We start from the raw sequence: 15,021 nt of genomic DNA on the forward strand, positions 1-15,021 counted from the left end.
GGACTCCCGAAACCCCTGCAGACACTACGCAGAAAGTGAATAAAAGCTGTACTTGAAGAGCATTTATAACTTTTAGCATCATCTTTCCTATAAACCTCTGCAACATACTTTCTTTTTTATCTCAGACTGGCCACTGGTGTTACAAGCTGCCCCGAATCAGAGGCAGGCCCTCTCACCCAAGCTCATGGTTCAAAATCCTCAGCAACGTTCAGAACCCGGGATTCACACCAGCTGGCAGGCACCCATGGAGACTGTCTAGTCTCTCAGTCCTCATGAGTATTCGGCTGCTTTATAAGACATTCATAAAGGATCTTTTCCTTTTGAGATCAAGTCCAGTTCTCAGCTGGTCCCTCTAAATCCTACTAGGACTCAAGGGAGGGTTTGACTTATCTTTGCAGATGACAAGCCGGTAGTGGTATCAGAGCAGGACTACAGCCCCTATCTACAGGCTTACATGTTACTTGGTCAAAGTACTACCCCAGTAACATTAAAAAAAAAGTTACATCCACCACTTGCAAACTGTGCAAGAATCTAAGCTCACTTATTTTTTGCTGAGGTGGTAGTAGCTCTTCCACATACATTCTGCAAGCACATACAGACAGGCAGCCGATTCCACCCAAGTAAGGTGAAATTCATTGATCTCCAGTTCAGAAACAGGAGAATGAACTGACCTATGAGACTTTCATTACAACGTGCTCCCCCCGCAAAGCATTTTGCACTCCTCTATGTATGACAGAACTCACCAGTTCCAAGCAAAGTAATTCAAGAATAAAGCAAGGCCCATGGGTGAACAATGCTTTCTTTAATATTAGTAAAAGCACTAGATGTTGCCTTGTTCAAGTCTTACATACAGATAAGTGGCATAATACCTGACTGATTCTCCAGAGAGAAAATGTCTTCCCTAGATTACATTAAAAAAAAAAAAAAAAAATCAACATTTACATTAAAAAAAAATTACATTTTACATTAAAAAAAATTAACATTTTCAAGATTATCATTGTACTTTTGTGCCAACTGCCAGCTATTTTACAAATCACTGCTGCAGCCCAGGAGGTAAGTTTTACCATTGCCCTTTCGTGAGTATTAGTACATTTCACTTTTTTGTCTTGAGTACTTGATGCAATAAACTCTGAAACTCTTAAATAAAAAGCGTAAGAAATGCCAGATTTTCTCCCATTTTTAAGCTAGAGAATGTATTTCAATCTTTAAACATTCAGGATTCTGAGTTTTATTTGCTACAACTACTTTTCTTTTAAAGAACAACGCAAGATATAGTCTACATTGAGGATTAGCAGTTCGTGTAATCTGAAGGCAAAATGAACAACAAATTAGATAATATTAAAAATATTTTGTCAAGATCTCCTGTATGAAAAGTACCATTTGCCAATGGAGCTTGTCAAATGTATCACTGTCAGGTGTTTCTCACATACCGGTGTCTTTTCAGGCAGGAAAAAGAATCGCTTTTTGCTATCTAAAAAATAACTTCATTGCCGTATCTAAGAAAGTAAAAAACAACTTAGGAATTAAAACATTACAGCTAAACATAGAACTAAACACTACAGTTGTAGTGAACAAGCAATGCTATGTGAGAAGTTAAGCTGAAATTTTTCTGCATTTCCTTAGACCAATATGAGCATAGACCAATCAAGTGCACAGGCCAGTGCTGAAGGAGGTCAGTCACCAGCGGACAACCAATACCAGCATTAGGATCAAGCCCTCCAGCTGAAAAAAATTGTGAGGTTATTTAAACTGGAACTAATTTATTAAGTCAAAGAGAAGTTATTACTGTTTGAAAGATTACTGTGGCAGGAAAGCATTCCACAAGAGATGAGTACGGGACACAGCGTGGCAGATTCAAATCTACATGCTTTGTCTCGTCGTTACAGACGCCTCATTTTTTGCTGCATCCTAGAAAACCTATGGTCAGACTTTAGAAGATTGTGGTGTACATTCACCACAGTGTGCATTAGGCAGGATCTCAAACGGAATCATCTGCTCCAAACTGAAGAGGCTAAAAGCTTCTTTTTATCATAGTGTGGGACCTAAGTATCACCTTAACTAGGTCCACAGGTATAGGAAATTAAAAAAACATCTTACAAATAATTATTTAAAGCTTAAGTATGCCATGCCCTTTTGGGAAAATAGGAAGCTAAACTGAGTAAACTGGAAAAAACGAAAACTGCAGCATGTGCAGCATCACAGCACTAGAAAATCGGCCTATGTAAACGGGCTTTTGCATGTTTTAAAATATTGATCCCCTGAGGTCTGCTTCCATTAAAGCTGGTCTTGAAGACATTATGCATTTACAGGAAGAGGGCACAGGTAATAATTCCTTTTAGCCTGGAAGTTAAAGTAAAACAAAAGAAAAAACAAAAGAAAACACAAAAAAAAACCCCAAACAAACACAAACACACACACACCCCCAAAACAAAATAAACAAAACAAAACAAAAAAACCCCAACTATACCTCACTGCCACATTAGGCAGGTTTATAGTAGGAAGTGCTGGGAGATGGGGAAGAATAGTTTCGTTCTGAGGAAGCTGTGTGACACTACTTAATACGTATAATTGGAAAAATTATGGTGAAAATTGAACACAGCAAAACCCACTGGACTAGAAAAGCCTCTGCCTTCAAGCTGAGAACAGAGTAGCCTCATCTGCATTCCAGGAAAACCGTGTCTTTGTTTCAGCAGTGGAGGAGACAGCTTTCCCATTCCACATAATTCACTCAAATAAAAAAGTAATTTTACTGTATTCTAGGAAGCCAGCAACCACTTGTAGGTGTGTATAGTTCCTAGCTCGTTCAACTTTCATGAACACTGTAGGAAGAGTACAGACTTCAGGAGACAGAAAAAACACTCTCACTGAAGTTGCTTCGGCTACTCTGGTAAAAATAAGTGTTTGAAATTAACTGATGCTATATTTAAGCATCAATCTATCTTTCTTAGACCAAGGAGTAAAAATGTCATTCTCTGGAAACGTGAACTGAAGATTGAGCAAATATTACACACTGTGCATTTAGACCTCGTTAAAGCACACACATCAATAACCTGCAACTAACAGGCACACTTCATAGCTCATTGTAAAATCAAGCTACGGCTTCCAGAGCTTGAGGAGGCCATCTTCACTGTAAGTGGCAATCAGGTTCTGGTGGGGGTGATGAGCAATGCCAATAACATCTTTTTCATGAACCTAGAGAATAAACAGAAAGATGCGTCAGGAGATTCTTCCTTTAGCAGATTCATGCTAAATATTCTCTTCAAACAAGAACTAGAGGAAAGCTGGACTGAGGTTTAACGTGCTTTGTGCATACAGCAAAAGCAGAGGAACATACGCCTCCAAATATTAAGTTCCAGTTGCAAATAATTTTTGTGACAAAGCAGTTACTTTTTGTTGGGTGAGGGAAGGTTCAATGAAGGTTTACATCCACTGAAATCCACGACATCTAAATGTTCCCCATTAAATTTAGACATTCAAGCTGGTATTCCTCTTTAGTTTAATCCAAGGCAAATTTAAGCCTGACAGCTTTAAATCTGACAGCTTGGTCAGATTCTCCATCAGCTGGAGCCCAGGTCAAGACATGCTCTAGTTCAAGTACGTTTGAACCAATTCACTCTTGGCTTGGTGGGTAAACATTTTCATAACTTTTAAAATTAAAATGGTTCTAAAAAAACCTAAAGACATTCTACAGCCAAGTGTTCTGGAATGCGTCTGTTACCAATCATGGCTGCTAGAGGTGAAAGATTCTTTGGTACGAGACTTCTCCTTACAGACTTCTCCTTATGGACTTCATAAATAACGAACACTTAGATTATCCTTGTGTTTAGAACTCTGCAAAAGCTCAGAGCTAAAAACTTACGGTCAAAGTTCTCTCCAGCTTGCCGGTCACTGTGCTAAAGCAATACAGCACAAAATCTTCACCAACACAGTAGATCCATTCACCACGAGGTGAAAGCGCACAGCAGACAAAGTCACCACCTTCTCTCTTACCAGAGCTAAAACTTCTTACAATCTGTAAAGATACCCCCCCAAAAATATTTGGCAGGATTAAACTGCAGCACATCATTACTATGTTGAGGGCAAAAATATTTAGGCAGTGCTGGGTCTGTTTAGAATACAGGAGCTCTCCATAACTACAATCGCTTTCTGCAAGTCGAGCTGTTCTGTAACTTGGGCACAGAATAGTTTGTCATGAAAGCAAACTAGAGAAATCAGGTTTAACCCAAGGCTAGGTTATTAACTAGGTTTTTGGCATTCTTCAAATGACTGAGAGAGACTTGAAAGGACACCAGTAAGATAACATACTTGTCCTTGCATATTCATAATGACGACTGTATTCGATCTGTTGCAAACAACAAAGTGTTCCGGGTTTTTAGGCAGCAGAATGACACTGTTCACAGTAATGTCTGTCCCAGCAGTGCTGCCAAGAGATTTGAAGGTGTTTGAGCACTCTGTCGTCTTCACATTCCAAACCTAGTATGAAAAATAAATGTAAACCGAATTAGCTTTAAAAAATTAAAACAAAAATGAGCTGATTCAGGATACAGGATTCAGATTTTTTTAAGGCTCCTGAAGGGAAATATGAATTCCAAAAATTGTAGTTTAAAGCAGATTTAAAATAAATAAATTATCACATCTCTTTTGAAGCATGGACGCTATGAACAATTTCACTACAACTGAACTGAAAGTGAATTTCCATTATCCAAATTCAGCCTGGCTCCCTTTCATTAAGCATATTCCCTGAGGGGTGAGTCCAGATTTGCTTTCTGGTTTCACCTGGTATCTGTGAATATATCTGCACATGCAATTTGCCTTACACAAGACAGACATGAAAATTGCTGAAAAAGCAAAGCTGATACCAGTGGGACAGATGTCCCAGCTTAATGCTGCTTCAGGCTCAACACCAGATTGTTCTAGCTCTTTAGAAACAGGAAGTGGAACTGCTTGTTTAATATTTATAATAAAACGTAACTCACCATCTGTGGAATATTTTTGCTGTTTACATACTAGTACAATCAAAATGAAAGATACCACCTTCTTATGCTATTCCCACGATTGGGGCAGTCTAGCAAAGACTGCAAGTTTGAAGTAATGCCCCATTTAATATGAGCAAAACCTATCAGACTCTCCTAGGCCACATCTATAAACCGGGTCTGTTTACACCTCCCATGCACTGCATCAATGCCTTACTTAATGTAACTGTTTCTATATCCATTTGTTTATTTATTATTAGTCAGTAATGCCCTGTACACAACAATGCTTTACTCCTCTTAACTGAAGTATGAGACTTCACCAGTTCTCATTTATACCAATCTACAGCAAAGGTCACAAGCAGAAAGACTTATTACTGCAGATAACCCCAAGTCCTTCTCCAATGACTGCAGCAGTTTTAACAGATCAGCTACAACACGCAAAGAGTCTGAATGTGTAAGTTACAAAGGGTAAATGCTATCTTACCTTCACTGTGCCATCAGAGGATGCGCTGATAATATAGTGGCCGTCCTGGGTAAAAGTAGCTTCATTGACAAAGGAAGAATGACCACGGAATTCCTTTAAAGTTTTCCCAGATTTTAAACCATGAATCCTGTCACACAACAGAGGTCACAACTGAGTGAGCAACTGAGATAGTCTGAACCACCTCTAGCTTCACCGTATTTTAAATCTGAGACACCTTTGATAGGCAACAATAAAAAGTGTTAAAAATCTGCAAGCCCTAAGTCTTTATCACAAGACCCTTTCATCAAAGACATGTGATCCTGTGAAAAGCTGAGGGAAATACCATCAACCTTCAGCCTCAACAACCTGTATGTAATATACACTGTACATATTAGGACTACGAAAGGGGAAACTATGAAGCTGACAAAACAAAAATTACAGAATTAAGTTTGGAAGTCTCTTGTCCTCAACTTTAAGTGAGGTCAGCTTGCTCAGGGTCTTGACCAAGGCCTTGTCCAGTTGAGTTAAGAAAAATTCTTTCCTTACACCCAGCCAGAATTTTTCTCTTTTGCAAGCTGTTGCCATTGCCTCTTACTGTACAACTCTGCGAAGAGTTTGCTTAATCATCTAAAAGGAAATTATATTGCTAATCTGTATCAGCCTTAAATTGTAGTACTTACTGGCTACAGAAATATGGTTTTCAAGCAGAAGTCTGAAGCCTTGAGAATGAAATTGCTTATTCCATTTGCAGCTTGCTGTCCTTGATTCAACATCCAACCTTACATAATTTTAATTTAAATGCTTACGCTATAGTTCATGTAGATCAAGATTTAAACAGATTAACATCTCTCATTCAGATGTTTTGTAATGCCTGTTCACTGTGCAGTTGCCTCCAGATCCACACATTTCTTCATTTTCATCTAAAGCAGTACCATTGGTACCATTGGGTTTTACAGTACAGGCAAGAGCCTAAGGCTATTAAACATATTACATAATCCTGTTCAATTAAACATAAAACGTACACAGTCATCAAGCACTGGATCAATCTGATTCACAATGTAAGTCCCATATCCTGCAACTCAATTTTGAAAAAGACAGATGAGGAAGTTGGAAACCTTCACAAACCAGACGGATGGACTGAGAGAAACCTCATGATGTTGAGAACAGACTGTTGCAGAACCAGCTCAGAATCAACTGGGGGCTGACCAGCTGCAGAGGAGGTCTGCAGCAAAGGACCTGGCAGGCCTTGGGGAGGACAAAGTGAAAGCCAGCAGCGTGCTGTGGCATTGAGGAAACCCAGCCACACACCAGATGCATTAGAGGCACAGTCTGCAGATCAAGGTTCCCCCCCTACTGGGCAGAGGTGTAGCCATCTCTGGAGGACTGTGTCCAGTTTTGGGCCCCCACTAAGGGGCCACTAAGATGCATGAGGAGAGGCTGAGAGGGCTGGGTGTGTTCAGCCCAGAGAAGTGAAAATTCAGAAGCATCTAACTGCTGTCTTCCTTGTAGACAAAAAAGTGAAACAAATTGTTATTAAGTCAGAATAACCCCAAAGAAGAAAAATAACTGTGAACTGGACAAAACTGATCTAAGCTGCTTTCAACTGCAGCAAAGCGTCTGCGTAGCAACAGAAAAGCTTTGTTGCAAGCCAAATCTACCCAGCAGTGAGCAAATTCCACCCAGTAACAAGACACGAAAGAGGTGCAGGATGAGAATTACTGCACTACACAAACGTTAAGCAACATTTTCCAGATGCTAAGGGCTGCAGGAACAAGGGTTTGATGAGGTTACTGCCCATCTGGTAACTTAGAACAGAGTTTGAGTATTTTTGTGACTACTTGCTAGTATTAAAAGTTACAATTAACTTTCATTCTTGCTTTTATCCTGCAACGATCCTTTAAAAAAAAAAAAAAAAAGAAGGAAAAAAAAAGAAAAAGGATCTAAGTCCTAAACACCTGAAAAATGGTAACTATTTGATTAACATCACTACCTAACAAGTTTTTACAGAATAAATGGGAGTCAGATTGTTCTCAGAGGTGCACAGCTGAAGGACAAGAGGCAAAGGGCACAAGTTACAAAGGAAAAAACAAAACAAAACAAAACACCTTTCCTTATGTCTAAACCGGGTTTTCTCCGAGAGGACTGTACAAGCCTAGGACCGATGCCAAGAGCAGCAGTGGAGTCTCCAGCCATGGAGATTTTGAGAACTCAGCTGGACAAGGCCCTGAGCAAGCTGTCCTAACTGAAAGGTTGGTTGTGCTTTGAGAAGCATATTGGACTGAGACCTCTACAGGTACCTTCTAAATTAAAGTATTTTATAATGTATGCCTAGTCTGCCTTACAGAGGTTGCACAAACGCTTGAGCTTTCTTAGAGCACAGATGCAAGTCCAACCACCTTCATACCTGTCCCACAACAATCCATTGCTTTATCATGTTGTTGCTTTGCAGATCATCTGCACACCAGGCAAGCTGCAGTAACTGTATGCATGTAAGTCTCAGCTCGTGGAAAGTGTCAGGTAATGCCAAGTTTGTTCAGTTTAGCCCAACCACGTTAAGAGGGATGTACTTCCTTGGATTTTCTGCAGACAGACCTCACATGTAACCGCTGTAACTGAGCTGACACACTATCAACCTGCTAAACTACACCAACGGGATTGCGCACCAAAGCAAAGTTTGTAGAAAGACTCAACTCCCATTCCTGGGTTCCCAAGATCTCAGCTTGTGGGCCTTCAACATCATGAACAGTTTCACTGCCCAAAAGGAATGCCGCAGACATTGGGAAATTGAACTGTACAGACTGGTTAAAAAAACCCACAGCTCATATCCCAACACAGTGCTGGTGCTACACAGCAACGGACGGTTTGCATGACAAACAGACAGAATTCCCATGCCCAAAAGCAGAACTGCAGAGACAGCCTGGAGAAATGGGAATTATCTTTCAGAAGTAAAGAGAAAAAATGATCCTGTCTCTATGGCTCTTTTTCATCACTGAAAGAAGTTTTTTGCTCTTGCCAGCATAAATGCATAAACCATCTGGCCAGATAATTTTTCTCTAACAGAAATTCCAAAACATAGTACATGTCAGAGAATCACAGAATAACTTAGGCTGGAAGAGACCTCAGAAGACCACTATTCCACTGCTCTCCTCAAAGCAACGTCAACTTCCAAGTTCACTCATGGTCTTGTTCAATGTAGCTTTGGAAGTCTTCAAGGGTTGAGATCCTCCCCCGGCCTGACCCAACTCTCTCAGCATTATCCAAGTATTGCTTCTTTCTCAAGGGAAAAGAAGAAAGTTGTTTTTCCTTATATAGAATCAGAATTTCACTTCCTGAGGTTGTCCCTTGTAGGAACTGTGAACATGAGAAGAGTCTGGCATTGTCTTATCTATGACTACCTCTAGATGAGGCAACTAGGTCCCTTCTCAGCCTTCTTTTTCCAGGCCGATCAGGCCCAGATCTCTCAGCCTTCCCGTATACACCATGTACATCTGAAGAGATACTCAGATCAAAAACCAGCACCCTAAAGCACTGAATGGCTGTACTGCCATTTCCAGATACAAATTGCAACTCCTGCTCTTGAAGCTCTCAGGGTCCATCAGCCTGGCTGTCTTCCAGGGTTGAGTCTCTAGTATTCCACGTCAGGCTTCTGGGAAGAATCGATGCCCAGAAAACATTTTCTTTGGGTCCTTATTCCTCTTGTTCCCACTTTAAAGGGAGTTCTCCAGATACAAGAGAGAGAGGGGTGGATCTGGAGGCTGGTATTACAGAGATGGATTCAGGGTGTGAGCTGGGGCAAGAACCCTTTTATGACAAGGGCTGGCAATGCATGACTTAGGGAGCAGCAACACGATGCGAAGTAATTGCTCCTCAATGTGTAGGGATGCACCTTATTTCCTCTCACCCACATGCAGTTCACAAGGACACACACCCCCTTATTCAAGCCCATGGGAGAGCCATGACAACTGCTAATTGAGATTCCCAAGCACTTTTGGAAATTTCGCTCTATTCAGCAACTATCAGGAGGAAGCAGAGAAGATGCACCACAATACCTAAAGCTGCTCCCAGAGGATTTCTTTAGATAGTAGAAAAAGAGTCCATGATACTGCTTCACAAGGACAACAGACTGGATGGAACCAACCATGACAACAGTCATGTCATCTGTGAAAGCTAGTGAGTATGATTAGGCTGTATCAAAAAATGTCATCATCCTGTTATCCTCAGATCTTTTTTACCTTAAGCTTATTATAAAAAATGTTATTCTTGAAGGTTGCACAACTGTTTCTTAAGCTATGAGTCTCCCAGAAAGAGAATGCACAAAGTCAATGTAAATGACAATAGAGCACAAGTAGTACTTGGCCTCTCGCCCTGGAATAATGCAAGTTAAGCAAAGTGCAAGATCAAACTCTCAAACTGCTCCTCTCCAACCCTCAGCAGTCATGCTCTCCTATTGTATTAAAACTCAATGCAAAAGGATCAAATCCCAGGTCAAATGAATCTATATTCAAAAGTTTAACTACTTAATGTGAAAATTCTATTTTCTTTTCTCCTGTGCTGTAGCTCACACATTCCCAGTTTATTTACCTGATTGTCTGATCAAAAGAAGCACTAAGAATTTGGCTGCTGTCTTTAGAGAAACTGAGGCATGTAACACCTTTACTGTGTGCTCGCTCAAATCTTCTCAGACACTGACCGCTCTGGATTTTCCAAACCTGGAGAGGAAACAGCAAATGAAATAGACGTGGTTACTTGGTTATGAGATCACAGAAGCTTAAAGATCAGGACCGATATGTACCTGTTTCTGAGCCATGCTAAACTTCACTTGTTTTTATATGGAATTGCAACATTACTGCAATTGCAAGTGAACCTTTCTGGTCACCACCTCTACCAACATACCATACAAAAAGATTTGTACCTTGATCTTTCCATCTTGTGCTCCAGTTGCTAGCATTTCTGTATCTCTGCTGAAGCACATGCACAGCACTGCATCATCCATCATCATAAAATTATCTTGTGCCTGGTACTTCAGATCCTAAATGAAAGCAGAAGATCCACCAGTCAAAATAGTGAATTCAATGAAATATATTTTAAGGCAAAGTGCAAAAGTACTAGCAGTTTTATTTTATAACCTATCATCAAGCACACCTCACAGCCTTATAATAATAGGGAAGTGTTATTGTCACCATTTTAGAGGCAACAACGATGATCCAGAAAGGTAAAAAAAAAAAATGTTATCGCAGAGGGAAGGCTATGACAAACCAGACAATTAAACCCATGTAAAGATTCCAGACTGGTAATTTGAATCACCCAAGCAGACATCCTTTTGAGATTCACAGTCCCTAAGAAATGAAAACAAACCAAGTATAATCTCAAAGAATAAAACCAGGTCCTCTGGCCAATGAACTATCCATGTGAAATAAGGTGCAATTTACCTTCCTAATCTTTCCAGTAGTGAAGTTCCATACTTCAATGAAACCATCGACAGAGCCAGTAACCAGATACTGTCCATCTGGGGAAAACCGAGCACACTCCACATGCGACTTCTGCCCAAACTGTTTTATAGGAGAATATAAAATAAGCCTAATAAGCAATTTAAAAGAAGCAACTCATTAAAACAAAACTGTAGTCTCATTTTGTGGCAAAACCACAGTATTTTCTAGAGGTATGCATTCACAAATATAATGTTAAGGTACAAAAAAAACCTGCAATACCTACATACTAGCACTTCAAAACCAAACAAAAACCAATCCCCTTTTGATCAGGTAGTATCTGTGAAACTTACATCAAACACTTCGTGCTTACAGCAGCTGTTGCGTTGGTTGTCTTCATATTTTTGTTTTTGCAGTGAATTGTGGATGTTAACAAACACCTTTCCAGTACCCAACACAGATCCTTAGCAGACTTCAGAAATTTCTGAAGTAGTACAAGTTGCTTCACTTGGAATGATGTTTCTCCAGTGAAATTTTTACAAAGAATGTTTGATAATTTTATATAAAAATTTTAAATTTTAGATTTTTAAATACAAGTGACCATGACGACTGAGCATAGGAAAAAAGTTTTCCCTAATCAATATAAGATCAGTACTGGTGAACAAAACAAGCTTGAATAAAGCATTTTTACCAAGCTGCTACTGAACTAGAACAGATTTCACAAGTTCCAACCCATAACTTCCAAAAAACATTATCTTCCATTCACTCTGAGAACTGGTGGAGCTACTACAGTGAACTAACACTTCTCACTGCGCAGAACTGCTTGATGAAGTTGAAAAGCCTTCACAGGAGGAAACTGCCTATTCCATATTGTGAATGCTGCAAGACAACTATGCCATTACAACACAGTTTTCTTTCTCATTTGAAATCTATATGATAAAATTCTTGAAAAGGAGATACTAATCATATCAGTAGATCTGGTACGTAGTAGCTCACAATCAAAACTTAAGTGGTTCACAGAAGCTAATATTCACAGAAGTTTAAGACATGAGTATTTCCTTGCACAAATAACGAAGGGGACTAAGCAAACCACTTCTGAAAACTGAGTGATTCTAAACTCTGAAGTCAAAGAAACAATTAATATATTTATCATATTCACAAAGACATGAGCACCCAATCTTGTTAAGAGACCTCATTTCAGACTCTCATGAAAATTCTCCTGACGAGATACAGCATGGAGAAGCAGTTTAAAAAAAAAAAAACCACAGAGAAAGAGAGGGAAATGACTTACAAAAAAGACCACAGAAAAATTCAGAAGATTTACTTTTAGGTAAAGCACAGGAAGGAACAAACACACATAAAAGCAAACACAACATCACCTTAATATGTCTGCTCAGCTGTGTGGGGAACTTTTCTTCTTCTACGTCCTTCACAGCTGCTTTGCCTCTGAACAAGTCAATTGTCATACCAGGAGGAAGCAGGCCCTGATGCTGCTGCCATTTCAGTGCCTTTTGAGGAGTTGAAAGCCATACAGTTAGGTATCAGTTAACATATATCCTCCTCATCAAAACTTGCTTCTAATTAACACAATACAGCAACAGTTTCTTGTACCCTTACAAATTGTACACCTTTACAGTTTGAGACAAATACACTGCAAACAATTACTTGAAACAAGACTTACCAGATTATGCTTCCTAACTCATGACCACAAGCAGAACAGAACATTATCCCCAAATGATTTTTGCAAGTGAGAATGACTCAGGCCCACCCTTCTCATTCTACCTTCAGTACGCAGTATACAGTACGTACGTAGTGTGAGTTCAATCTTGTGTTAATTTACGTTATCCGACCTGTTGTCTGTTTGCCTGGAACTGCATACACTAAAAATGACATATAAGCTTTCTTGGGAGGCACAAGTGAACTTCATTCAAAAAACAGAATCTTACCCGCAGACAGAGCTGCTTTCAGTCACAAGACACATCTGTTATGCCCAGAGAATTTATGCGGCATACTTAGAAGCTTAAAAAATAAGATGTAAGCCATAAAAGAGCAAAACACATTAAATACTATCTGCATAGAGTATCAATGAATACATTCTGAGAATCAAAAAGGAGTTGTATGTACAACAACAGAAACAGTGTGTTAGTATGCACTTTGAAAATAATTTCTCTGTGCTGAGCATGGGCAGAAATCTACCGCCGGGTGCTGACTTTTCCTACACCGCTAAATCCTTGCCACATGGAAAAAGTATCATTTTTAACAATACCACATGTAAACGTGCAATATTTCAGCTTTACTTTTACAGAGTTGGAGAATCAACTACATCATAGTTAGTTTGATGCGGCAAAGATCTACAGAAACTGACATAGCTACTAAAACATTCTTCAAGAATTACCTGCCCCAACAACGCCATAAGACGAGATGGAGGCACCACGCTGACTTCTCCAGCTAAAGCTTGTGCAATAGCAGCTCTCCGCTTCTCTTTGCTACTTCCATCTGGGTATGCCTAGAGAGAAGTTATTTTTATGAAGTGATTCTTCTAAACATTCATTGCTCTGAATTGAAGCCCCTTCCAGATTAATTTTCTATTAGGCCTTCAAAACAGCCCTTCTCTTCAACATCAACCCTTGAAACATTTGGGATATGCTTTCACTAAAAATGTCAGACTGACATAATCAGTCAGAAATAATGCTTTCTTATTATTGTTATTACACAACACGAATTTTATTTACAAAATGTATGTTTTCTTCTGCATATATATGACAGGAAAAGCAAAGCACAGATGTCATCCTGTGGCAGGACACAGCTACAAATCCCCAAACTCCCACCTGCAGTATACTTCAAAACCACTGCTCTGCTGCCTCATGATCAAGTGTTACACATTATTCCCAAACACTTCATAAAACATGTAAAATCATCAAACTGGGAAGCTGCACATTCTCACTCCCAGAATGGAAAAGAAAAGATGCTGTAAGCTATTAGAAACTTGGACTGATATTAGGGGTCATGCAAGACAGCATCATGAGGTCTCTAGGAAGAGTGTAACATACCTCACGAGGATCAAAGTAAGATCTGGCCAGAAGGTTTTCGAGGTGGATGTACCGCTCTGGCTGAGTTTGTTTTAGCATGATCATGGGATCTGTTTGTCTCAGGAGAGACCTGGCAGCACCTAGTTCCCGGAGCTCAATCAACTCCAGCACAACCTGCATCAAGAGACAAACATCTGCATCAGCAAAGGGTAAGCAGAAAACTCCAGAGAGGGGCTTCCACCCAGACCAGAAGGGTCCGTACACAGCCTGCACTCGCTCACCTGCTCGTAGAGATCAATGAGGGTCTTGTCGGGCAGCTTCAGCGACTGTATGGCTTGCAGCACTGTGTCCCAATGCCCGCTGTTGATGTCAGCCACAAAGCTCTCGATACTGTCCACAGTGTTGAGGGACACAGTAGTTTCCTCCTGAAGGGTGGCGAGGGCTCGGTGGAGGCTGTTCTCCTTCAGGTACTGCATGATCAGCCGGATCACACTGCAGGGCAACAGCGCAGTCACGACACCAGCCCCCCGGGCTGCCCTTCCCCGCGGTCCTCCCCAGCCGCCGCAGCCCCGTCCCGCCCGGGTGCCCAGCCGCGGCGGAGGGGGCACCACCACCACTCCTCCGCGACCGCGACTGCCCTCCTGTCCCCCGATCACCTCAGGGACAGCCCCTCCCCCACGGCCACACCGCCCCACAACGGCTGCCGCGTCGGCCCGGCTTCACCGTCCCCTCCCGGCACCACCCCGCCGCCGGGACCGGGACCGGGACCGGCACCAGCACGGCCACCCCTCCCCGCCGCCGCCACACGCACTCGGAGGACTCGATTTCGATCGACATCTTGAGCCGCCGTCACCGCTCGCGAAAGGCCCTCCGCCACCTCCACCACGACTTCCGGCCTCGCGCTCCGCTGCTTCCGGCCCGCGCCACGCCGCGCGGGGCCGCCCCTCCACACCTGACGCGAGCTTACGTCACAGCGGAGGGGGCGGGGAGCCGGCGGCGGGCATGCGCACCGGCACATCCCCGCGCCACGGCGGCGGGGTGGATCCTGCGCCCCCTGGCGGTGGCGGGCCGTCACCGCGGGGGGACGCTGGGGCGTGCGGGCGGGGCCGGGCGGGCTGAGGGCGCCCGGG

At 41.7% G+C, this 15,021-nt stretch overlaps 1 protein-coding gene and 1 long non-coding RNA gene across 2 annotated transcripts; one reads left to right on the plus strand and one right to left on the minus strand.

The window, feature by feature from the left end:
- Positions 1-783: 783 nt before the first annotated feature.
- SMU1 (SMU1 DNA replication regulator and spliceosomal factor) lies at positions 784-14,834 on the minus strand. The gene is made up of 12 exons (XM_075137584.1): positions 14,703-14,834; positions 14,173-14,383; positions 13,913-14,065; positions 13,258-13,368; positions 12,242-12,370; positions 10,866-10,985; positions 10,349-10,465; positions 10,018-10,145; positions 5,458-5,584; positions 4,306-4,473; positions 3,860-4,012; positions 784-3,192 (listed from the first exon to the last, which is right to left on the minus strand). Exons 1-12 carry the CDS (start codon positions 14,726-14,728, stop codon positions 3,094-3,096), a joined length of 1,542 nt encoding a protein of 513 aa, XP_074993685.1. The 5' UTR covers positions 14,729-14,834; the 3' UTR covers positions 784-3,093.
- On the plus strand, positions 7,612-8,094 carry LOC142075761 (uncharacterized). Its single transcript, XR_012671011.1, has 3 exons — positions 7,612-7,685; positions 7,886-7,925; positions 8,023-8,094. It is a non-coding gene; the product is annotated as an uncharacterized LOC142075761 (long non-coding RNA).
- Positions 14,835-15,021: the final 187 nt, after the last annotated feature.

This window comes from Calonectris borealis, chromosome Z, assembly GCF_964195595.1.
Source record: "Calonectris borealis chromosome Z, bCalBor7.hap1.2, whole genome shotgun sequence".
In the NCBI taxonomy this organism is placed as follows: Eukaryota; Metazoa; Chordata; class Aves; order Procellariiformes; family Procellariidae; genus Calonectris; species Calonectris borealis.